Source organism: Schizophyllum commune, assembly GCF_000143185.2.
Source record: "Schizophyllum commune H4-8 unplaced genomic scaffold SCHCOscaffold_10, whole genome shotgun sequence".
Classification (NCBI taxonomy): domain Eukaryota; kingdom Fungi; phylum Basidiomycota; class Agaricomycetes; order Agaricales; family Schizophyllaceae; genus Schizophyllum; species Schizophyllum commune.
In genome coordinates, this window is record NW_026089547.1 from 1 (window position 1) to 24,279 (window position 24,279).

A 24,279-nucleotide genomic window follows, 5' to 3' on the forward strand; every position below is an offset into this window, starting at 1 on the left:
CCCTAACCCTAACCCTAACCCTAACCCTAACCCTAACCCTAACCCTAACCCTAACCCTAACCCTAACCCTAACCCTAACCCTAACCCTAACCCTAACCCTAACCCTAACCCTAACCCTAACCCTAACCCTAACCCTAACCCTAACCCTAACCCTAACCCTAAGAGCTGAAGCGGGGGGAAGCGACGGAGTCGTGCAAAAGGCCTAATAAGCATTGTTAGAAGTAGAACATGAGCTTCCGCGTGCAGATGGGGAGTCGGCAACTAGAAAAAGAGCTCACCGTGTGCGCCATGATCAAGTTGTACTCGTCCTACGTTTTGAGCCCGGCCCGAGCGGTGAGTGGGGTGGCGCGTCGCGCGGGTCGCAGAGGGGCTGGGGGCCAGTGCTTTGATCTGATCGTCGGGAGATGCGCTAGAACACGCTCTGACGACGTATTGTGGTCTCCCGCGATGGGTTGATGTCGATAGAGGCTCGAGATGATGAACAGGGAGCACGAATGACCTGTAGCGGCGGGTGAGCATCGGCCTAAGAGCCGCGTCAATAGCGCGCACCTGGGCATACATGACCCCGTCTCGTAAGACCTGGATTTTGGCAATAAAAGCAGGACTGATAAAGCGCCGTTCGGTTGCGACGCGAAAAGAACTGTACGGAGGGCGAGGAGGAGAAAGGAAGGGGCGATGGGGAAGGGGAGCGAGGAGCGCGTGGCCGCCGTGGGGTTCATGAGCGGAGACAAGCCAAAGCAGATGAAAAAGGAACATAGGAGCGGGGAGGGGGATGGGGAGAGAGGGTGGGTGAGAGGGGATTGGAGGGTGAGTCCGCGAGTGTCAGCTAATCGCCGCAGGACCTGCCGCCATCTCTGTCGCTTGCGATCTGAAGCCCATCAGCAAAGATCTGCTCATTAGGCCATGATACGCACAGTCCCGGGTTCAGCTCTATTGCGCGCGACGCTTATGCGATGGGGAACAAAGGATCGGGCAAGGGGGGAGGGGGAGGGGAAGGCGGGCATGGGCGCGGCCTCGGAGACTTCTTGACGTCGATCGATTGTAGCGTGCAGAGTCGGACCGTCAGAGACTTTGTGGGCGGATACGATGTGGCGTTCGCGGAGCTGGAAAGGTCGAGGGAGAAGAGGGGAAGTGGCGGTGACTGCGATGTTCGGTGAGTATGACGGTCGTGCCAGCAGTGAACGGCGACGCACCGAGCTAGACAGCAAGCGCGTCTCTAGAGCGCATCTCCAATCGTGTTCGCGAGCTGTGAGTTGTAGGTTGAGGGCGCGCGCCGCCGACGGTCAAGACAGTAGGAGGTGAGATGGGACTTGCCTCTCTCGCGCTCAAGTCCGGATCGGATCACCGGCCCGGCTGCCGCGGGTCGTCCCCCACCGCCTCCGCCACCGTGTTCAGGCCTCCTTGGACGGCCAGTGCGTCGTTCGGGATTACCAACAGCGTATAAAACAGCATATGAAGAACATTTTCGAAAGCCAGAGATGCACGACGATGTATGCTGCAAGCTATAAAGAGGTTCGCACTTATCAGTCAGAGTCAGTCCCTTGTGCACCCAGATGCATACCCACCGAACCGCTTTGTCCTCTACTGCGCTACGCTCAACCGTCCCGGATGACTACAATCCAGTCCCCCGGCATTCTGAACTTCCTGACGCGTACAAAGCACCCGCCTCCGAGGGGTTTGATTTGGACTTTTGGACTTTGCTGCCTTCGCCGACTGTGCCGGCCGTACATTCTCAAACTCGGCCGACGCGCCTCGATCGTATTGGTAAGTACGAGAAATTGTCCTCATTGCCTCTAACCGTCGTCACTGCTCGTCCCGACCCTCTGCTCCAGATGCCCAACGCACACAGTTCCAAGCGCAAGCAAACCCGGCGAGTACGTATGCCCACCGTACACGTCAGATTGAGATACTGACTGTATCTATGCCGCGAAGGGGGCTACCAAACCGGCGCAACAACCGGATGTCGGGGACGAGGTGGTGAGTAACTGGAGTGCACCCCAGTGGTGTTCTTCCCCGCTCACGCGCTGGAATGCAGGGGCCTTCTCAAGAAGATGAGATGAACCCAACCCAGGTTCTTGTGCCACCGACACAGGAAAGCGTGGAGCAATTCAGCGTTAGCAGCTGCTACCTCTCACCCGTGCGTGACGCTGACGTCTTGCCCAGTCTCAGACCGTGGACGAGATCGAGAACCCATTCCCGCCCACTCAAGCTCGTCAAATCCACGAGCATATCGACGAGGACGAGAACGAGGAAGAGAAAGAAGACGTCGGGGGTGATCAAAGAGTACGTGCGTAGTGTTCTGTCCTCTACTCCCTCGCTGACGTCGTTGCACAGCCCCAAGGCGACCAAGTTGCACACAAGTTCAGTTCGGCCAACGCGAGCGATGGCAAGGGAGATGCGGTCATGAGTGATACGCAGGTGAGTCGTCTGAAATCGTCCAGGGCTGCATGCTGATGCGACTTGGCAGCCGACCGACGCAGACGTTCAAGAGGTGAGGGGTCAATTACCCCGATCTGCATGTATTGAAGTCTTCGAGAAGGATCTCGTACAGGGCGGGCGCGCGGGCCAATTCAGCCAGAATCACAACTCCCTCGGCGGGGCCGACAAGGTTCGTGCTCAATTACTTTGAATACGCGCTATTGATACCGAAAAGGACGTCGAGATGAATGAGGGGGGTGAAGAAGATGCCGATGGCGATGTTGACGAGGACATAGAGGCCGAATCCGAGGTACGCATGATTCTCATCGGAAGTGCTCTGCGTTGAATGAGCTGCCGCAGGAGGGGACCGCCCGTCAAGGAACCAAAGAGACTGGGGATGCTGTGATGAAGGAAAGTGTACGTACCTCTGTGCTAGTCAGATTGCTTACCGTGCTGTGCAGGATGGAGTCGAGCAAAGGCGTGATGCTAAGGAGACAGGTGCTAAGGAGACAGATGCGATGGTAGGGGACGTCCCTGGTATACAAAGCAGTGGCTGACCATCTTCGAGGACGTCGACGATGCGAAGCGCCGCGGTGTGAGCACCCAAGCGGGAAGCAACCCGAAGCATCCCGTGGGCGACAAGCAGAAGCCGCCCAAGCCCAAGCCTACGCGTCGCAAGCAAGACGAGGATCCCTCGTCCACAGGTGGAAAATCCACGGACAAGAATAGGGGAGCGGCCGCGGCGCCAACGAAGGCATTGAAGTCGGGAACGGGAGCCATGTCGGCCGACGACGATGGCGATTTACAAGTACGTGGATTCTTTAGCGATAGAAGGCGCGAACTAAGACATCGCGTAGCTTATAGAGAAGGTCGCGCCGGCCATGCCGCCGTCTCCGCGCAAAGAGGAGACCGATGCACAAAAGGTGGAGTTCTCATCGAGAAGTACGAGATATCTGGCTGATGACATCGACAGAAAGCAAACACGGCCTTTCAGGAGGCCTTGCGCAGGGCTCAGCTCGGGTGCGCGCTGGTGCCGTCGTACGCGCCAGACGCATTCGGCATCAACGTTCTCGACGCGGACGCGCTTCAGAGACCGATCAACGCCCGCAACTTCAAGAATCTCTACGAGATGGGCCAGAACAACGCCTTGCTCCCGCACCTTGCCAAATACTTCATTGATATCATCGTTGATCCTGCCCAAGTTGACCCCACATCTATCTCGAAGGATATCACGGAATCGCTAGCCGTTATGCGTCCCGCGCCCGATTCAAAGATACCCGTCACCGTGTCCATCGCAGGGGGGCACCATCGCGTCCGGGTGCAGAAGACGCTTTGGCTGGAGGCCAGGGGGGCAAAGGCGGTCGAGGTCATCGGCGAGGTCAAGGACGACTTAGTGAAGAACTGCACGTGGGGTGCGAACGTGTGGGACAAGGGTGAGTATCGCCCATCTCCACGGCTCACGTACCTTCTCATTAACAATATGACAGCGTTCATCGACGCGTGCGAGTACGGGTCGGCCATCATGCAGCACATCCGTTCGAACAACAAGACGGAGGCGCTTGGGGACACCGATGCGCGTGTGCTCGTCACCTTCGCCACCGCCATGGACACCGACGACGAAGGATCTCGGCTCATGACGCTCAAGACCAACCTCCTCAGCAAGAAGATCAGCGGCGACGTCAAGCAGATCATGGGCAGCATGCCACCGATGCACAACTTCTTCGTCGACCTCAGCGGTATTCCGCTGTACACCACCCCGGCGAGCAGGATCGAAATCTACTTCAACGTTAGGGACTGGCATGGCATTGGTAAAAAATGGGGCGAGGTGAGGACGCTCTGCGCTGAGAATATACTTTTGACGCTGACGAGTTGCCTAGCTCCTTACCACGTACTGCGCGCAGCCAAAGTTCGTCGTACGCATCCTAGAGGACACCCTCAACGACGACATGCTCTACATGAAGAAGGCCGACACTCCTATGGCCATAGAGGACAACGACGTCACCATCAAGGCCCTCTACTCGGAGCGTATCGGCACCACCAACCTCGGTGGGGTTCGCCTCTCTCCCCAAGGGCGTATACTGGCCGCGTTACTTGCTGAAGCCTCCGAGGGCGCCTTTTGTGCCGTCGACGGTCTGCGTCTTGCGTTTTCTGCCGCTCTGACTACTGGTTACCTCACGGGGCGGACAGCAGTGCCAGATTTGCTCGCCACCAAGCTGATCCAATACCGCCGGATTCTCATCGAGCGCTTCCGAGACGCGGTTGAGTCGCACAACGCGAGCTCGAGCAAGGTCCAGATCAAGGACACATGGCTGGTCTGCAACGCCTTCGAGAACATCATGGGCTCGACGCTCACTGTCGACGACGCCGTTGGGCCTTTGCGCTGGACGACAAGACTTCCATTCCCATGTCCGAAGATCCTCATCACCATCATGAGCGTCTTCCGCAAGGGTGAGCGTATCGACGATGCTAGTGTTATTCTGACCTTTGTGAGTCATCTTTTCTTCCCGACCAGTCCTCATTGGGTCGAGGTCAGATGTATTGAGGGGTGCGAGTCTGGATGCGCTCAATAACGTGGCGTTGCCGCTGTTGAGGGGGAAACCACCTCAACAGCGGCAAGAAAGCGGTATTGAGGCGCATCCATCTGGGCACACGCGGCGGTCATCAATATGCGCGTCAAAGGGATATTGAGGCGTGAGCTAATCTAATTCCAGCTCACCCACGTCATCGCACCGGGATTCATCCAGCTTTACAAGTTACGCCCGCGCGACGATGTGGAAGGTCAAGAGATGTACACGCCATTGCGGGTGATGAAGCTCTGGATGGTGGCTGGAATGGTTCGGCGGAAGTACGCGTCTCGCAGGAAGAACGACGCCGAGGACGAGGAGTGGCTGGAGGGCATCGAATGCATGGCCGAGGCGGAGGCCTTGTCGGTGAGTGTATACTCCAAGCTGGTGATACAAAACTCAACACAGTACAGTTTGCCGACTTGGTCTTGATCATCCACAAGCGCGTGAGCGCGGACGATATCGACCGCATGGTGAAAGCCATCAAGGGCTGTGCTGCTGCCCCGCGGATTGACTTTGCACGCCTGAAGAGGACGACGGCCAAAAAGGGTGAGCAGCCAAAAGAGTTTCGCGTGCTGACTGGGGAGGAGCTCCGCAACACGAACATTGCGCTGCATCTGCAGGCGATGCTAGACGCCTGGAGCGACGCGAGCCGCCATCGTAACTCGACGCGCTCCATGTCGATCAAATACGCTCCGACCCTCAGCCAGACCATCCGGAACGCGTACGATGCGCGTGCAAAGTCACTTCCCTCACTCTCGGCGACCGAGGCAAGCATTTTCTGGGTGGCGGCGCGACTCATCCCGTACTTTGCCCTGGACCCACTGAAGGCTCCGCCGGGAACTCAGACGCACAATCGTCTCAACTTCATGGACAGGACCGTCAACCCTGCGCTCATTCAGTATGCATTGAAGGCGGGAGATCTGCGCACCATCACCAGCGAGATCGGAGTCCTAGGGCACGTCTACAAGCAAGTCGTCCAGCGCCTTCGAAAGGATGACATGCTTGGGGGTGACTGGGTTCCATGGACTGATGATGCACAGATTTGCAGTGTCCCAGTCGATGCCGTGGCGACTCCGACAGCTGAGGTGCCCGACATCACGAACATGGACGCCGTTGAGGAGATCTCCGACGACGCCACGTTACGCGCAAAGAACCGCATCGACCAGCTCAACGCGACGCAGGCGACGATGAAGTCCATCGTCAAGTCGGCGGCCAAACTCCTCAAGGACTATCAAGTTGGCGCACCGAAGGACGTCTTTACATTCTCGGAGGAGACTGTGGACGCCATGGTTCTGTTCAACAAGGTACGTTTATTACTGCGGCAACTCGTATTTCAATGCCCTCTTATGCTGAGCAGCGGCTCGCCACCGACGTATTCAACGTGCACGGTGGTACGGAGGAGAACAAGGCCGAGGTTATAGCGGGTAAGCTCGAGGAGGATGAAGCCGCGCTCCGGCAGTACACTCGCAAGGTCAGCGTTGAGCAAGTGGCGCTCATGGCCAAGAAGCGCGAGAACCCTACGCGAGAGGTCCCGCAGGCGAAAGGGGGGAGGAAGAGGGCCGCAGTGAGTAGCGACAGTGAGGATGACAAGGGCGAGGGCAGCTCGAAGGGGAAGGGGAGGGCGACGAAGGCTAAGAAGGCAAAGAAGACCTCCGAGTAGTGTACTCATTACTAGTTACAAATGCTGCCATTGTGTTCTGTCCTCATCATTTGACGTCGGAGCATCTTGCTCAATAGTGCAAATTTGGCAATACTGAGGGCGGGACCAAGCTACCTTCAATAACCCAGGAACCGATGTATTGAGGATTGTAGCAACACTACTTGTATTGAAAACTGAGCAGATGGGGGCGACGGGAGTGGATCAGACGAGGAGGACAATGCGAGGGGGGCCCAACGAGCTGGGGGGGGAGGGGACGAGCTGGGGGGATGAGACGAAGGGAACGAGACAAAAGGATGAGGGGGTGGGGCGAGATGAAGGGGATGAGACGAAGGAGAGGGGTGACGAGACAAGTGGGGGTGGGAGGGACAATGTGAGGGAAGGGAAGAGGTGGGGGAGAGGGGAAGATGGGGGTGACGGGAAGGGGGGGAGGGGTCAGGACGGGACAAGGGATACAAGATGAGGGGGGGGTAAGGGGTGGGGGGAGAAGAATGGTGGGGGTGGAAGGAATGGGTGGAGGGGAGGGGTGAGGAGATGAGTGGAAAGGGGGGGTGGGGGGATGAGCAGTAGGGGGGTGGGCAGAAGGTGTGGGGATCCTGCCTGGAGACCCCTTACCGGGACTCTCGAGTCACGTTCGTACTAGTAGGATTCTTTTTGCTCGTCTTTCACGTACATTTTAGATTAGATTAGATACTTCGCAGGCTGCAAGGCGGCCTGCCGGATTGGGATTAATCATCATCTCTACTCTTACCATCACCTGCAGCTTGAACCAGCCTCCTCGGAGAGAGGCTTCGAGCAGCAGGCACCGGAAGGGCTGCCTCCCGCCTCTTCGTTGAGTCTCACTCCGACGCGGGCACTCGGATATTCGATCTCACGCGTGCGCATCATTACACGCGCCCTACACACTACTCGAGCGCTCCCACGCCTGACTGTCGCCAAGGGGCGACCACTCTGCGCTCACTCCTACCCACTTGACTGGCAAGATCTCCACTCACGGGCCCAGAGCTCCCGCAGAAGGGGGGGTGAGGGGGGGTGAGCAGAGGGGGGTGAGCAGAGGGGGGGGTGAGCAAGGGGGGGTGAGCAAGGGGGGGGGGTGAGCAGAGGGGGGTGAGCAGAGGGGGGGGGGGTGAGCAGAGGGGGGTGAGCAGAGGGGGGGTGAGCAAGGGGGGGTGAGCAGAGGGGGGTGAGCAGAGGGGGGGTGAGGGGGGGGGGGAGACGAAGAGGATGAGACCAAGAGAAGGCGGGACGAGATAAGGGAGAGAGGGGGGAGGGGCCATGAGTTGGGGGTGGGTGCGAGGGCAAAACGAGTCGAGAGGTGGGGAAGGGGGAACAAGATGAGGGGGCCAAGGGGAGACAAGGGAGTGAGGGGGGGAAGGGACGAGATTGGAGGGGGCGAGTCAAGGGAGTGAGGGGACGGAGAAAGAGGTGAGTGGATTGGACGAGATAGGAGGGGATGAGATCGGGGGCAGGTGCTTACTTATCATGTATGAATGTCGGAGAGGTGGTCAATCAAAGAGTGTAGTTAGCAGACTTGTATCGGTGAGACAAGCAGCGCTTGCTTGATGTGTACAGGATGAGTATGCAAGAGTGGGGCACTTGCTCACTTTAACACAAATGGAAAGAAGCGAGAGGTTAGGAGGTCCGAACAGACAAGGGGAGTAGGGAGCCCACTTATCTCATATGAGGCCAGCTATTTCTCATCTCATGTGAGACAGAAGGAGATGGGGATCGCCTCTCATCTCATGCAGGATGAGACCAGGAGAGGCGGGTGCACATTTGTCTTTGACAGATATACAAAGTCAAAGGGGGCAGTAGCTGGGCGTATATGAGGTGCAAAGGGCAGAAAGCGGTGGTCGGTAAGCTCGGACGAGAACAGTGATGCTCGCTCATATTGCTCGCTCGCATTCTATTGGATGAAAGGGCGCAAGAAGGGGCGAGCAAGCTCATATGGAATGTGACGAGATGGTAGGGGTAGCTGCTTGTCACATTGGGAATTGAGAGTGAGAGAAGGAAGGTATGCTCATCTCGCATGAGAAGAGCATGCATTGGCTGTTTGTCTCACATAGGAAAGGAAGGAGGGGACTTTGATCCCGTATGAGACGGATAGGAGAGGGAGGAGAGGTGCTCACTGAGCTGCTACAGGGTAGATGTATGAGGTGGAGAAGTGGGCGCATGAGGCATAGCGATCTCATATGGGATAGAGAAGGGGGAAGAGGGTGGGGATGATCTGAAGATCAAGCACACCATCAATTGCATGGAACTGCATGTCATGATAGTGCAGTATCTCCGCTGAGCCATGGGTGGGGAGACAGCAGGGGGGAAAGGACCATCAATAGAAAGATGGACCGGTTATTGAGGGCAAGCACCACAACTGAAGATATCCTTACTACTGAGAGCCTATTGATCTGAGAAAACCTGCCCTCAGTAAGGTCAAGTGTTGGGTATTGACAGTAGATGTCAGAAATATTGGTCGCCGTGCAGATACTGGCGCCGTGCAGATGCGCATGTGCACGCAGATACTTGGATTAGAGGGTTAGGGCAATAATAGTGAGCTCTAGTCGATAGGAAGGAGTACAGGTAGCGGTTCCCGTCTTTCTGTTAAACTAGATGCGTCGGGAGACAACTGGAATATGAGCGTTTTCACGAGCTAAAGAAGCGCAGGACGCGCAAGACCTCAGTCTTCCTGCTAGTGGAATAGCGACTGAGATTCATACCTAAAGAAGCGCAGGACGCGCAAGACTAAAGTACAGTCAGTAAATAGTATGAGTATAGTAAGTGAGAAACATACCCTCAGTCTTCCTGCTAGTGGAATAGCGACTGAGGGAAAAGAGATGTACAGTAAGGATAAATACGGACGCCCCCGGAGCGGCGTGGGAAAGTTCTTCCCGAATAGGAAGGCGGACCAAAAGCGTGGACGCGAGGCAAACCGTCCGCCCATGGGAGGAGGCAGACTCGTCCCTCTATACCCTACTTTTGACACTCCCACTCGAGTCTGGCCGTAAACCCATACCTTGGCAGAACTTGAGATGCTTCTCATGAGGTAGTGTTTTGGTAAAGATGTCCGCAACCATCTCGTCCGTGGGGTACCAGAGGACAACGCACTCGCCGGTGGCAACCAGCCCATCGCGGATGTAATGGTACTTCCGCTGGATGTGCTTGGTCCGAGCCCGGAACTGAGCATCCTGGCTGAGGATGATGGCCGCGCGGTTGTCACACCTGAGCTCGGTGGCGCCGGCCTGCGGACGTCCCAACTCCTCGAAGAATGAGCGGAGCCACGCCAAGTGCTGGCCAGCATTAGCGAGACCAATATACTCCGACTCGGTAGAGGAGAGAGAGACCATGGACTGGCGCTTGCTGGACCAACCAATGGCACCCCGACTTGAGATGAACACGAAGCCGGAGGTGGACTTGGACGTGTCGTTGCATCCGCCTCAGTCAGCGTCAGTGTAGCCGTGGAAGTCAAGGTCCATGCCAGCGTCGGCACCATCATAGACTAGACACCAGTCGCGCGTCTTCTTGAGGTACCGGAGGACGCGTTTGGCCAGTTCCCAATGGCAAGCCTTGGGGGCGGCGCTATAGCGGCCAAGGACCCCCACCACATAGGCGGTATCCGGTCGGGTGCCCATCATCCCGTACATGAGCGAGCCCACAACGCTCTGGTAGGAGACGATGGGACCTCCGGGGACCAAGGCCATATGAGTGCGCACCTCGTTGTTGTTTGGGTCATCGGCGGAGATGCGAGTGCTTGTGGACATGGGGGTGCTGACGCCCGTGCAGTCCGACATGCCATACCGCTCAAGCACGGTGTCGATGTACTTCCTCTGGGAGAGGGAGATCGTGCGTTTGCCCGGGTGCCGGATGATCTCAATGCCCAGGAGGTACTTGGCGGGACCCAAGTCGCGCATCTTGAAGGAGGCAGTGAGCTTCTTCTTGATGCTGTCCATGAAAGGACGCGAGGTAGCGGCGAGGAGGAGGTCGTCGACATAGACAACTAGGAAGCAGACCTGCTTGCCGTCCCGGAAGACGTAGAGGCAAGTCTCCGAGTTGAGGCGCACAAACCCGAGCTTGTCGAGCTTGTTGTGGAGCGTCTGGTTCCACGCGCGACCGGCCTGCTTGAGGCCGTAGACCGACTTCTTGAGTCGCCAGCAGTAGCCCTCCCGGATGTCCACACCAGTCGGGGGAAGCATGTAGAGCGTTTGTAGCAGCTCACCATTGAGGTAGGCGGTGTTCACGTCCATCTGGTCAGTGTAGAGACCGAGGCGGACGGCGAGGGCAAGGATGATGCGGATGGACTCCAGGCTTGCGACGGGCGCAAAGGTGTCCTGATAGTCAACTCCTTCCTGCTGAGTGAAGCCGCGCGCCACGATGCGCACCTTGTACCGCTCGATGTTCCCTTGAGCATCCTCTTTCAAAGAGAAGACATGCTTGGAGGTAATCGGCTTGACGCCCTCCGGGATGGGTACCTCCTCGTAGACGTCGTTCAGCTTGAAGCTGTTCAACTCCTCCGACTGCGCGTCCAACCACTTGTCGCGCTCTGGGCTCGCCATGGCCTGCTTCCAAGTGGTGGGAATCTTCCGCGTGCCGCTGCTCGACCGACCACCAGATGCTGCGCCCGCGAAGAGTTCGTCATTGAGAAAAGCAAAGTTCACTGACTCGCCCTCTTCGTCGGGTTGACCCGGGGGATCCCCACCCCCCTGGGTAGGCGCTGGTGCGGGTTCTGGCTCGGGAGCTGGTGCGGGAGGTGGAGGAGGAGCTTCCGCCTGAGGTGGCTGCTCTCGACGTCGGCGATTGTCCTCGAGTTGCTGCTCGCGCGCGCGGATGTTTGCTTCACGCTGCTTCCGCTGCTGGGCGGACACCTTCCGGTGGTTCTCCTGCCGCTCCCGGGCGTTAATGTAGCCCTGGTCCTTGTGCTGGTTCGCTGTTCGCTCTTCTGGCTTGCGAAGGCCAGGGCGGCGTGATGGACCAGCGGCGGGGGCAGGAGCCGGTGGTGGTGTGGCCGGTGGCAGAGACCGGCGTGGTATGCGCGTCTTCGGTGGACGCGGAGGAGGTGGTGGCTCATCTGAGTCAGGTGAGGGCGGACGATTATCTCCCACTGGCTCTGGCGTGGGTGGACAAGGTGCTCCCACTGACCCGACTGCAGGTGGCTGGGCCGGCGCATCATTGTCGTCATCGTCCTCGCTGTCACTGCCTGCATCTGGAGCAGGAGTGTCCTTGGGCGGCAGGCGGAAGTACTTGCCAAAGTCCTCCCACTGCTCGGCAGACACATCGTCTTCGCCCACACGCATCTCGTCAGGAGAGGGGGAGGCATCGTCGAACTTGACGTGCCGGGAGATGATGACCTTCCGAGTGGCGATCTCGAGGAGCTTGTACGCCTTTGTGCCCTCAGACCAAGCGTAGCCTATGAGGATGCACCGGCGGGCGCGGTCGGCAAACTTGCCCTTCCGCTTCTTCTTCGGGATGAGCGGGTAGGCGGGGCAACCGAAGGGGTGCAGGGCGTGGACGTCAATAGGGCGCTTGACCTTGCGCATGCGGTTGATAGGCAGTTCTCCCTTCTGGCGGCTGGCGGGCGACAGGTTGATCATGTCGGTGGCGTACTCCATCGCGTACATCCAGTACTTCCGGGGAAGCTTGGCCGCGCAGAGGTTAGCGATTGCCCGGGTGACCAGCGTCTGGTTCATGCGCTCCGCTATGCCGTTCTGCTCAGGCGTGTAGGGCGCCGTCGTCTCGTGGATGATACCGCGTCGGCGGAACTCGGCCTCCATCTTGTTCGAGCAGAACTCGCCACCGCCGTCTGTCCGGGTGAACTCGACCCAGCCAGGGAGCCACTCCCACTGCTCGATAGAGTCGCGGTGCTGATGCTCCATGTCGATGCGCCACTGACGGAGCTTCTTGTAGACCTCCGACTTCTTCTTTGTGAAGAGCGTGTAGACGCCCGAGGAGTAGTGGCAGACGATGACGATCCAGTAGAGGTAGCCGCCAATCGCAGCGGGGTCGACGGGGCCACCAACGTCGCAGGAGACGAACTGGAGCGGGCGCGAGGCAGGCGTGGTGCTCCGCTTGAAGGGGAGCTTCTTCATCTTGCCCATGACGCAGGGCTCGCAGAAGGACGGGATGCCGGTGAGCGTGTCAACCTCCCCGAGCTGACCATGACGGACCATGTTGCGCAGGCTCTCGAAGTTCGTATGGCCCATGATCTGGTGCAGCCGGTTGATGTCAATGGCGGTGAAGGCGCGTTCGTCCGTGCCGATGGGCTGGCAGTCGACATGATAGAGACCGTGTTTGCGCGTCGCAACACAGGCGATATCGCCGGAGGAGTCGCGGATAGTGCAGGCGTTGTCCTTAAAGGACACGTGCAGACCACGCTTGGTGATCTGGGGCACCGAGATGAGCGTCAACGCAAGGTCGGGGACGTGTAGTGTCTTCCGAATGGTCAGCGCGCGCACACCGTTCGGCGTGTTGGAGGCAAAGCAGGCGGTGCCAATGCCTACTGCCTTGATGACGGACTCATTCCCGAGGTAGATGTTGCGCGGCGGGTCAAGGACACGGTAAGTGCTGTCGTCGAAGAGGCGCTCGTCGGGGGTCATGGTCTTTGACGCACCCGAGTCAACAATGTGCGAACCTTGGTGTCGCTGCGGTCGCTTAGGATCAGACTGGACATAGGCGGAAATCTTCTTGTAGGCGCGGCGCGAGACGGTTACATGCGTGTCGTCTACATCCGAGTCCGAGTCTGAGTCCGAATCCGAGTCCGAGTCCTTCACCTTGTTCGCCTTCGCCTTCTCCGCCGCCCGCTCCTTCCGCTTCTTCAGCGCCTTCTCCTTCTGCCCGATGATCGTCTTGCACTCCTCGGTGGAGTGCCCCTCGCCGTGGATGACGCAGGACGCCTTCGCCTTGGCCTTCTTCTTGCCCTTGTCCTTGGGCTTGCGCGGTGGGGGCGCGTGAGAAGAGGAGGCGGCGTATGCCTGCTCATCGTCCGAGTCCTCCTTGCTGGTCACCTGTGCCATCAGCTTCGCCTCGACGTAGGAGAGGGTGAGGGGCGCGGCCTTGGAGCTGCCCGCCGAGATGCCGGACGAGACAATCTTCCACTTCTCTGAGCTAGGAAGGGAGGCCAGGAGGATGAGGGGGACGAGGTTGGCGTTGAGGGGGTAGCCAAGAGTGGCGAGCTGGGTGACCGATTGCCGGACGCGGTGGATGTGCGCGCTCATCGCCTCGCGGGAGACGTCTCCATCACCGGCGTCGGCGAGCTTCGCGCGGAAGATCTTGATCAGTTCGGTGACCGCCATCTCGCTGGTGTTGGTCTGCTCGAACTTCTCAACGAGTTTCTCCCAGAGTTCGCTCGCGTGCTGGTACTCGTGGAGCTCGAGGGCGATGTCATTCGAGAGGTGCTCCCGGATGGTGGAGAGGGCGCGGGCGTTCCGCCAGGACCAGGTCTCCCTCCGTGCAACTTGGTGAGTGGTGGAGGAGGAGCCCGATCCCGTGGATGTGGTGGTGGTCGCCGGAGCGCCGGGTGACGTGGACGGGGGCGAGGACGTTGTCGGCGTCGGTGGAGTCACCGCAATCTCAGGGGGAGGGGATTTTTCCGATCCAGTCACCACGGAGGTGAGATCGTCCCTGTTGAGGGCGTCGGTGACCCGGAGGCGCCAGAGCGGCCAGTCCGCCGCATCGGTGAGCGTTGCGACCTTGCTGTCCTTGGGAGCCATGGCACAGAGTGGGATAGAGTGAGTCGCAGATCGAAGTCTTGCTCGATTTAGGCCACGGGGCTCATAACCTTTCACGAGCTAAAGAAGCGCAGGACGCGCAAGACCTCAGTCTTCCTGCTAGTGGAATAGCGACTGAGATTCATACCTAAAGAAGCGCAGGACGCGCAAGACTAAAGTACAGTCAGTAAATAGTATGAGTATAGTAAGTGAGAAACATACCCTCAGTCTTCCTGCTAGTGGAATAGCGACTGAGGGAAAAGAGATGTACAGTAAGGATAAATACGGACGCCCCCGGAGCGGCGTGGGAAAGTTCTTCCCGAATAGGAAGGCGGACCAAAAGCGTGGACGCGAGGCAAACCGTCCGCCCATGGGAGGAGGCAGACTCGTCCCTCTATACCCTACTTTTGACAAGCGTGATGCGCGTCCTGACGGATGATGGCCGCCACCATCATCGTCATTGACATGAACGCGCTCGCTCTTGCATGCATTTCGCGCGCCGGTCCTCTTTCGTCGTTCGTGGGGGTAAAAGGATAGAGAAGAATGACATTACTATCATATGATTACAAACAATGATGTATCGGGCGCCGCGACATGCTCAGCGCAAGCGCTCGGCACGTACGCAACGCCAAAGGGGAGGGGTGAGAGGGAGACGGGGGAGATGCAAAGGGGAGGGGATAGGGCACGAAGGGGAGGGGATGGGATACGAAGGGGCGGGCGGCTCTGGCGAAGCAATCGGCTTGACGGGGAGCGCTGGATGACGCCTGTGAAGGGGCGATTTGAGCTCGATAGCGAGCTGCACGCGCAGCTCGTGCACCGTGCTCACCGTGCGCAAAGTGCGCGCGATCGCACCTGAGCGAGTGGGGGAGGAGGCATGCGCGACGTAACCCGTGTACCATAGCGAGAAAACGCTCGTGCGTGCTTGGCGCTAATGTCCTGCTTGCGCGACCACGCTCCCTGCCTGAGCGCAGCTCTTAGCGCGCGCATGTCCCTCGGGACGCTCACCGATCCGCACCTCGATGAGGTGCGGAGGGTGCGGGCGCTAGCAACAGCTCGGCGCGCTAGCGCGCCCGAGCGTGGCCACGCCGGACGGGTAGCGTGCCGCTAGAACGCCCAGCAGCATCTACACGCTGCCCGCGACGCGAGGGATCGGTTTGAGGGCGATCCCGCGTGAGAGGAAGGGATGGGCGGTGGGGGAGGGGAAGCGTGTCGTACGACGTGTGTATGGGGTAGGGAGTAGCGTTGGAGCAATATGCCAGTCACCAAGGGCCCCGGGCTCTCGTACAATCGAGGGCGAGAATGGCGGAGAGGGAGCCTGATCCAGCCCCCCTTCTTGCTGTCGCGCAGTCTGCGCGTCTTTCCCCCACCCTCCGTCGGTCACGCATACATGTCAATCAGTAGGAGTCAAGGTGCGGGGCGTATTGACGCACCTGCTCTCCTCCTCCTCGCGTCCAGGGGGGCTGGTCGTTATCCAAAGGTTGGCGTTGTTTGGTGCAACGCGATCGCGGGCGGTCTCTCTCTGCCCAGCGTGTTCAATAGAGGGGGGGAGGGGGAGGGGGAGGGAAGGCGGGAGGGTTGTGGGAGGCGGCGGGAGGGTTGTGGGAGGCGGCGCGTTGGTGGTCGAGCTCAAGAAACGGGCTGATCGAGGGCGCGGGACGGCCGGTCCAGCCGGCCGATCCGGCACACTGGACCACGTGCCCCCATCGGTCTGTCACACTTCCATGTGACCAGTGGACGCGTCCGGGACGCGTCCCACAGTCACGTCACACCTGGGGTGAGAGCGCTGCGTGTCGATATATGTCTGACTGGAGTGCTAACAGACCGTTAATTGCGACTCAGTGTACATTGATTGTCATCTGGGTTGTAACATTGGTATGTTGTAGCTTGTAATTCAGGCTAGAGTATGCAAGCAGGATTTAGGCACGGCAGTACTGTCCTACGAAGCAAGGAGGGAAAAGAGCTAGGGCACCTATTATCTGCTGCACATCATGCGTAGAAGTCAGTCCAACCCTCCAAATCAGCAACCAGCAAACATTGATAACTCTAAGTCTGACACTGAGCGCCAGCCAAGAAATATTGATGGGATCACCAAGCGTCTGCCCGGAATAGCAGCGAGCGTCTGCCGGGAAAGGTAGGTGTGACGGAAGTGTGTGACTGGATCAGCAAGCGTCTGATGGGAATCACAAGCGTGTGACGGGAATGGCAGGAAACTACTGATGGGATCACAAAACGCTTCCCAGGAAGTGTGCGACCTGTGTGCGACCAATGTGCGACCGTGTGCGACCGCGTGAGCCTGGGCAGTACGCTCCCCGGCCAAATGGTGGACCATGTCGCAACTAAAGACGAGTCCTAAGAGCACACCAATCCTATAACACAAGGCCCCGTACCGAGAAAAATGTCACCCAGCATCCTATGTCTGACACCAGCCGCCACCCGAGAAATATTGATGGGATCAGCAAGCGTCTGCCCGGAATAGCAGCAAGCGTCTGCCCGGAAAGGCAGGTGTAACGCAAGCGTGTGACAGGATCAGCAAGCGTCTGATGGGAATCACACGCGTGTGACAGGAAACTACTGATGGGATCACGAAACACTTCCCAGGAAGTGTGCGACCGGTGTGCGACCACTGTGCGACCGTGTGCGACCGGGCCAAAACTCATTTTTTCGCCGCTATTGCGCTGCACACGACATGGAATGTGGTATTCCTAATTCTAACAACACTTTGGCTCTGCATACCTGCCCAAAACATCCTAGAATAGACTGGAAGGTGAGATGGCGAAGGGTCCCGGCATTTGCCGAAGCGTCTGATGGGAGGCGGTTACGAGACCTGCTTGCCAGGACTCGTCTTACATGGCCAGAATTCAGCACCATCAGACGTCCAAGCTGTTCATCAAAGTTATCTCCGAGTCTCTTTTAAGCCTTCATTTCCTGGCTTTATGCTCTTTGTTTTGCTCAGGGAAAATTAGTATGTACATTTTGAGCTGTTTATAATGATCATGCCAAGTATCAGAGGATAAGACCCTCTTGTGGACGCACAGTGGAGGGAGCTCCCCCACGTGCTGAAATGATGGGAGGCCCTTTGCACAGCCTCAATACTCGACGGCACTTGCTCCCCTCGTCACCCCCGCAGAAAATTGTACTTTTTCATGGAAATATTTAGGAGAGCTTCTATGCGGTCTACACATACACTCTGCAAATTTCGCCGTCTGAAAGTGCTGGGATGCAAAGATTTGGCGTTTCGGAGACTCCTGCGGTGCTTCGGTTCTTGGCCCGGAGGTCCTTCCTGCGTGTGCTTTATCCTCAACAACCACCATGCCGCCAGCCTTGTTCCCTCCGTTCCTCCCTGTCATCCCTCCCACATTCCCTTACCTTCTCCACACCTCGAATTAGCCGCCGTCGAGGCACACGCCTGCAAGCGCGTCTCAGAAATTGATGCGAAAATGGCAACGGCCATCGAGCCGAACGAGGGAGGGGTACACGGGTGCGTGAACGCGCCCAGCACTGTATTCTATAACTAACTACTACTTTTTACGACGTGGACGGCGGAAAGGGGAGAGGGGCACGAACAGGACATGACGGACAAGGCAGGGCGAATATCGCCCTCCTTCCTGTCATATTCGCCCTCAGACCACGTCTGAGGGCGTGAGGGCATCGCCTCTGACGCTTTACGCGTCACGAGCGAGCCCTCGACAGTCATATGGCTGTCGCGCTGCCCGCGCGCTCGTCCATTGCGACCAGCGCGGGTAGATAGCGCCGCTCACCTGCCCATGCACCTCCCCCTCCCCCTCTCCTGCGGTCGTGGAGAATCGCCTTCGCGGCGATTTTCCGCATCGCGGGAGACGCGTCTCGCGCCTCGAGGTGACTACGTCGGTGCGCTGTGCACCCAGCCCATCGCAGCTGGCGTGCGCAGCGTGCCGAGCTGTCGCCTGCCGTGCGTCCCGCGCCCCTCGCCCAAGCCCCCCCCCCCCCCCCCCCCCCCCCCCCCCGACCCGTCCTTCGACGGGAGGGCATAGGGCGCTCGGGCTACATCCTCCCGCGCCCGTGCGTGCGCCCAGACAACGCGCGGGGCAGCCGAGGAGGCAAAGTCACGCTGATGGCCAGCGAGTTCCCGCTCACCGCTGTCCTCGCAACATGTCTGCAGCGGCCTCTCACCCCCTTGTGATGCCCTCAGCCCTCTTTTTCCTGCGCTTTGAGAGCGCGAGGAGCGCCGAAAGCACACCGAACCCGTCCCCCTCCCCCTCCCCCCACCTGCTACATGCTCACCGCGGACGTGTCTGTCGTCGCGAATGGGTGCATGTAGCCTGGAGGGATATTATCCTCCCCTTCCGTACGATGCCCCTGCGCTCTCGCGTGCTGCGCGGGCCGCGGGAGCGCGTCGCGCCCAAGCAAAAATTTTCGCTCGCGCTCTTTTGCCTTTTTTGTTCTTTCCAGCCCTCCCCATTCTGATGTATAGTGTATAGTGCTTATATACATATTGTACATGCATTTTTGCGCTCACTACGATGCGCAGCGGCTGCGGCGGCAGCACGCGGCGCGTCCCCGACGCGTCCGGGGGCGCGCGCGGTCACGCCCGGGGCACATCACGGCCCCGGAGCCCTATTAGGGCATGTCCCGGCACCGACTGCGGGCTGCGCGGGCACGGGAAGCGGACCGTTGCGAGAGATTGCAATCGAAGATACATAACAGACCGTATTTGCACCAGGTTATACAGGCTTTGTGTTGACCTTAGTCTACGGCGACAAGCATTGAGAATCTGGTCCCTCTTGATTTCCGCGTCGGTCTTGGATTCCGTACGTACAAACCCTATTCGGCTCAATGCTATATTGAGCGGCTCGTACAGCAACTCTCCGAGCCTGCGAAGGAAGAGCGCTCTCAATGGATGACAGCTTTGCAGCCCATCATGCAGGACTTTCGCCGCGCATGCCTACGACCTCATTGGGCCTTTCCCGCCGCAAGAGTAGTCGTAGCGGCCTGTTTGGGCGTGCGACGATGAGGTGTAGTACCGAAGACGTATGCTGATTCAACACCGAGCTCTTCAATATTCGGGCAAATACTAATTGAGCACTGAACCAGGAGTGGAGCTGTATCGTCGATACGGAAGTGGGTATAAACCGGTGCAAATACGGTCTAACCTGTCGGGGTGGATTTAAGTTCACCTTACTGCAAAAGGTGCCCTCTGACCTGTCTTGCTTGCTAACCTCGTCAGCATCTGCTCTGAGACTTCGGTGCTCGTGCACCACAGATATATTGACTGCCATGCTGTAAACTTGGGATTTATAAGGAATTCTTCCGTATTAGGCAACTTCTATACTTGCCTTTTATGGAATTTTCGAGCCTCCCCTTCATTCCCCTTTCATGCATCAGCGTGTACGGGCTTCTATATCTGACCTGCTTTTATGGCCATGGTGGTCTGTGAGGCTGGTTTGAGTGGGGCAACCTTGGGTGCTACATAAACAGGCAGGTCTCGTAACCCGCCCCTGGGGCCACTTACCTAGTAACGTGTGGCCGGAAACCGCTGACGTCTGATGGGAATTTGCAAACGCCTGATCGGATTCCGGTGAGACGCCTGGCACTTCCTCGTCCAATATCTCTACCTTCCCGGGCTTTCTAACCCTAACAAACATGGGCGCTCCCAGGTTATCGATGTCTGCGCGTCGAATGGCACCGGTTTCAGCCTGATCGGAGAAAATTGATGGGATTGATCCAGGCGCGCGCTTGGAATCGGGCAGAAGGTTAGGGAGGGGACTTTTTGTCTTCCACATCTGTGGACGTACTCGGTCCCCCGCCCAGGGCTCACGCTGTCTCGTCCGCGCGATGCCCCGACGGCGCTCGCGCGTTCAACATCGCACGTGTCGTAACACCTGTGGCCGTAAGGACCTTTAAAAGACGTCCGACTATTATCATTCGGGTATTTCAAAAGACATCGTATGTCTTATCCACACAGCCACGGCCCCCCGGCAGGTCGCCGGGCAGGCTCCGGTCGACGCCCAATGTGGCAGGCGACCCCCCGGCCTCACCGGTCGGGGTTTTCCGCAGCACGCGTCGCGCGACGCGCGCGCTCCGCCGCCGCCGCCGTTGCCACGCGCCCTGCGGCGGGCTGATGCGCCGCCTTCGCGCGCGCGTCGCGGCTGCTTAGTCAGCGCGTCGGAGGGCGTCGCGCGCGAGCGCGCGCACCGCCGCCGTTGTTCACGTCGTGTCCTGCAGAACGCGAAGGAAAGTGGATATATTGGGTGGTAAATACATACAATGTAACTAAAAAGCGCGGGGGATGCGCAGAAAAATGCAAAAAAGCGCAGGCGAAAATTTTTCGTCGGCGCAACATGCCCTAGGCAGCGCGCAAGAGCAAATGCGCACGCTCGCGCGTGCTTGGGGCGGTATAGGAAGGGAGGAGGGAGGGAGGGGGTGGGTGGCGGGAGGAGCGGCCCTCGACCGGCATCGCCGTGGGGTACGTCGTTAGGGCGTGGCAGGGGGTGCGAGTGCAAGCGTGCGTGTAGTGGGTTGATGGGGGCGAGACGAGCCGCGCGCGGGAGAGGTGGCGCGAGTGGTGGTGGCGGTGGCGGTCGAAAGGCAGGCGCGACTGCCGTCGCACGGTCGCGCGCTAGCTAGCAAGCGCGCACCTGCACGATCGCAAGCGCGCGGGCGAGCGCTCGCAGGTCTCGACCCCTCCTAGGCCAGGATGACCCAGGAATGTCGAAATACGCGTCCCGCGCCGAGCACAGCACCGCGAATTCGCCAGTGCGGTGGGTACTCAAACGGGCCGTGCTCGACACGGGGACGCGTTTCGGCACAGAGGGAGGGGGGGAGGGGGGAGGGGGAGGTCTTGAGGAATTACCGATTAGAAAAATCGCCCCGCAGCGCTGGACGCGCCGCAGGGAGATGCACTGGGAAAAGCCAGAAATTGAGAACAAAGTATGTTAGTAAAATCCGTGTGCAGAGCGTAGTCACGCACCTTCGGGATGCATGGGCATCCTCCTCTACCCCTCCAACAGCTTTTTGAAGCTTCGGCACGTACCCACGCGTCGCGGGCAGCCCCGGGGTGTTGCTTGCCCAGCCAACATCGAGCGCGCATTGAGCACGCGTTTGGCGCGTGGGAGACGCGTAAAACGCGTGTAAGGTCGTCTTCTTAATGAGAGGAGAAGGGCGGGAGGGCGGGTGGGGCAACGATGCGGGCGGCGACGCGGGCGGGGTGGTGGTTGGGAGTGAAGGACGCGCGGCCACGACACGGCGGATGTCCGGGCCGGCGACTCGGTCCGATGTCCGGGCTTCGTCGTCGTCGTACTCGACGGCCTCGGACGCAAGCCGAGGGCAGCTAGAGGGTCAAGTAAGGGTAGATTAGCATAGAATACATGTCAGAGAATGGATGTATGAATTTTCGAAGCAGAGCGATGTCTGTGGCTCACAGAACTTGAGCTTCAGTCACGACGTGCTTTGTACAAACCGATGTATTGCTCCTCTTCACCCTTGAAAAAGGACCTTTTGGGCGATATCTCGTCTAAATCTGCACGGATTGGCGTCAAACAAGCTGTTGCGCGTGGGGAAACTCATTCTACAACTTGGAATGTACAGTTTAGAATATCCTCTAACCTAGATCAAATGCAGGAGCACAGACACCGTGTTTGGGAGGGCAAATTCAAGGAGTTTCGAAGTTTGGCACACGATTTGAAGGACGATCATAGTTTATATAGCTCATCAATTTTCTATAAAGCACCCCCCTGCACTGTATATACTTTTCACGCTCTTGAATGTCCGTCGGCGTGTTCCAGGAGCCATTGAAGTCGACGAAGACGCTCCTCGGATGTCCGGACCGGCATCCGGGCAGTCCCAAGACGGATTTGGGTGGTCCCGAACATCAAGACGAAATTGGCGCAGCTGGCTATCCCCCTCTTCGCGTTATCCGCACCGCACCCTTCGCTGCTCTCCCTTCGCAAATATTCACAGCTCATCCTCTAACATTCCCCCACCTATGCCCACCATTTTTGGCACAGTCGGCCGCTCTTCATCGCGCTCGCGCGCATCGCGATCGGCCGCCTGCCCCTTCCCTCCCACCACCACCTTGCCATGCTCGCCCACCGCCGCGCCCTCCCCTCTCATTTCCGTCACCTCAGCAACACTAAACAACCTCTCACACATGCTCTCCCCACCCCGAGGCGGCGGCATATGTCCGACTCGCGACCTCCAATCCCGCGCGCGCTTCCGCGCGCGATATCAATCCCTGCACCCCTCCCAGGCGTCGTCGCCTCTAACCCCCCCCCCTCACCCGTCTCATGACAACATCAGCAACGCCCGCTTGCGTGCCATGCACAGGGATCGTGCGGAATGTGCTCAACCTCCCCCTTCCCCATCCCCATCCCCACCCTCACCCCCTCCCCCCGCCTCGGCTAGCGGCCAGAGCCGTGATTGGCTGCGCTTATGTGGCTCGCCCACACCCTCCCCCTACCCTACTCGACGCGCACTTGCTCATGCCCTCTAACGCGGGCTGGACGACGTGTGCCGCGCCGGCGAAAATTTTCGCCAGCGCTTTTCGCGCTTTTTTGTCGTTTCCTGCGCATCCCTCGCGCATTTAGTTACATTATATCTATCTACTATGTTATGTATCCATTGATTCTCATTTTTTGCACGACACGACACGTGCAGCAACAACGGTGGCGAACGCGCGCGAGCGCGATGTCCCCCGACGCGCTGACTAAGCAGCCGCGACGCGCGCGCGAAGGCGGCGCATCAGCCCGCCGCAGGGCGCGTGGCAACGGCGGCGGCGGCGGAGCGCGCGCGTCGCGCGACGCGTGCTGCGGAAAACCCCGACCGGTGAGGCCGGGGGGTCGCCTTCCACATCGGGTGTCGACCGGAGCCTGCCCGGCTACCTGCCGGGGGGCAGTGGCTGTGTGGATAAGACAGTCGAGGTCTTTTGAAATACCTGAATGATAATAGTCGGACGTCTTTTAAAGGTCCTTACGACCACAGCTGGTCGTAATCGGTGTCATCGCCGTCAGCGACAACGTTCATGATGCCTCGCGTTACACCGCCCGCACGAGGTCATCGCACGACGTTGAGAGTGCTGCTGCTGCAGAGATCTTCTGCAAAGACTGCTGTCAGCAGCGGCGACGTTGGCGGAGCGGGACACACCGCGCGGGTGGAGGCCGGGATGAGTCCGGCAACTCAGACCACCACGACGAGTTGACAGGCGCGCGTGGCTGGCGCGTAGGCTGCACTCGCGCGAGCCTGCGATGGCGCAGGGCGCGGCGGGGCGTGCTGGTGCTCACGCACGCTTGCGTGGGCCGAGGACAACGGCGCAGTGCCGATGGGAAGGATTAGGGCGGGGCTGGGCGGCAGCGCGCAAAGGCGGCGGCGCAACGCGCAAGCACGGAGCTACGGCCCGGGAGGCGCTAGGGAGGAAGCGCGGACTTCTTCCGTCCCCAGCGGGTCGTGCGGCGCGACGATCAGAGGTTCCCGACGATGACGGGAAGGCATTTGTCGTCGCTGGCGAACCCCCTGGACGTCACGCGGTGTTTCGCGGCGGTTTCGGTCGTGACGGGGCTCAGCCGAGCACGGCGGGCATTGCGCGGGGCACAACCCCAACGCGTCGACGCGCTAGCCCGTGCCTAGCTGTCGTGGTCGCCACGTCGCGCGCCTCGAGGGTCGCGACGGTAGGTTGAAATCGTATCTGTCGTGTATAGCTGCAATATACCTGTTTTACCACCTACGAAAAGTCGGGCTCGCGAGGAAACCCAAGGTATACCCAGGTATATTCCACCTGGCTGAACATCAAGATACGGCCTATAGCTAACGTGCAGTAAACACTGGGTATATTGCAATACTCCCCCCTTTGGTTACTGGGCATAACTAATTATTCACCCAGACTATGGTGGTCTGGACAATTCATGCAGACAGCTCTTCATGCTTGAGTCTCGGCGAAGCGGTCTCTGAGAGCTCGCATTAGCCGATGGATTGT

At 58.9% G+C, this 24,279-nt stretch overlaps 6 protein-coding genes across 6 annotated transcripts; 3 read left to right on the forward strand and 3 right to left on the reverse strand.

The window, feature by feature from the left end:
- Nucleotides 1–308: 308 nt before the first annotated feature.
- On the reverse strand, nt 309–719 carry SCHCODRAFT_02512878 (uncharacterized protein; the record flags this gene model as incomplete). The annotated part of the gene is made up of 1 exon (XM_050343281.1): nt 309–719. One exon carries the CDS (start codon nt 717–719, stop codon nt 309–311), a length of 411 nt encoding a protein of 136 aa, XP_050198338.1.
- A 1,684-nt stretch (nt 720–2,403) lies between these two features.
- On the forward strand, nt 2,404–6,645 carry SCHCODRAFT_02670793 (uncharacterized protein; the record flags this gene model as incomplete). Its single annotated transcript, XM_050346622.1, has 13 exons — nt 2,404–2,418; nt 2,537–2,608; nt 2,654–2,728; nt 2,779–2,835; nt 2,880–2,939; nt 2,987–3,226; nt 3,276–3,341; nt 3,392–3,851; nt 3,906–4,243; nt 4,296–4,904; nt 5,130–5,348; nt 5,396–6,289; nt 6,343–6,645. 13 exons carry the CDS (start codon nt 2,404–2,406, stop codon nt 6,643–6,645), a joined length of 3,408 nt encoding a protein of 1,135 aa, XP_050198339.1.
- Nucleotides 6,646–17,945: 11,300 nt separating this feature from the next.
- On the reverse strand, nt 17,946–18,334 carry SCHCODRAFT_02711546 (uncharacterized protein; the record flags this gene model as incomplete). Its single annotated transcript, XM_050347043.1, has 1 exon — nt 17,946–18,334. A coding segment is annotated over one exon (336 nt), but the record flags the coding sequence as incomplete, so codon positions are not given.
- A 2,601-nt stretch (nt 18,335–20,935) lies between these two features.
- On the reverse strand, nt 20,936–21,121 carry SCHCODRAFT_02513113 (uncharacterized protein; the record flags this gene model as incomplete). The annotated part of the gene is made up of 1 exon (XM_050343284.1): nt 20,936–21,121. A coding segment is annotated over one exon (186 nt), but the record flags the coding sequence as incomplete, so codon positions are not given.
- A 1,175-nt stretch (nt 21,122–22,296) lies between these two features.
- SCHCODRAFT_0112410 (uncharacterized protein) lies at nt 22,297–22,803 on the forward strand (the record flags this gene model as incomplete). The annotated part of the gene is made up of 1 exon (XM_050341063.1): nt 22,297–22,803. The coding sequence occupies one exon, from the start codon at nt 22,297–22,299 to the stop codon at nt 22,801–22,803; it is 507 nt and encodes a 168-aa protein (XP_050198342.1).
- Nucleotides 22,804–22,832: 29 nt separating this feature from the next.
- Nucleotides 22,833–23,376, forward strand: SCHCODRAFT_02045788 (uncharacterized protein). Its single transcript, XM_050341607.1, has one exon. The coding sequence runs from the start codon at nt 22,923–22,925 to the stop codon at nt 23,250–23,252; it is 330 nt and encodes a 109-aa protein (XP_050198343.1). The 5' UTR covers nt 22,833–22,922; the 3' UTR covers nt 23,253–23,376.
- The last annotated feature ends 903 nt before the right edge of the window (nt 23,377–24,279 follow it).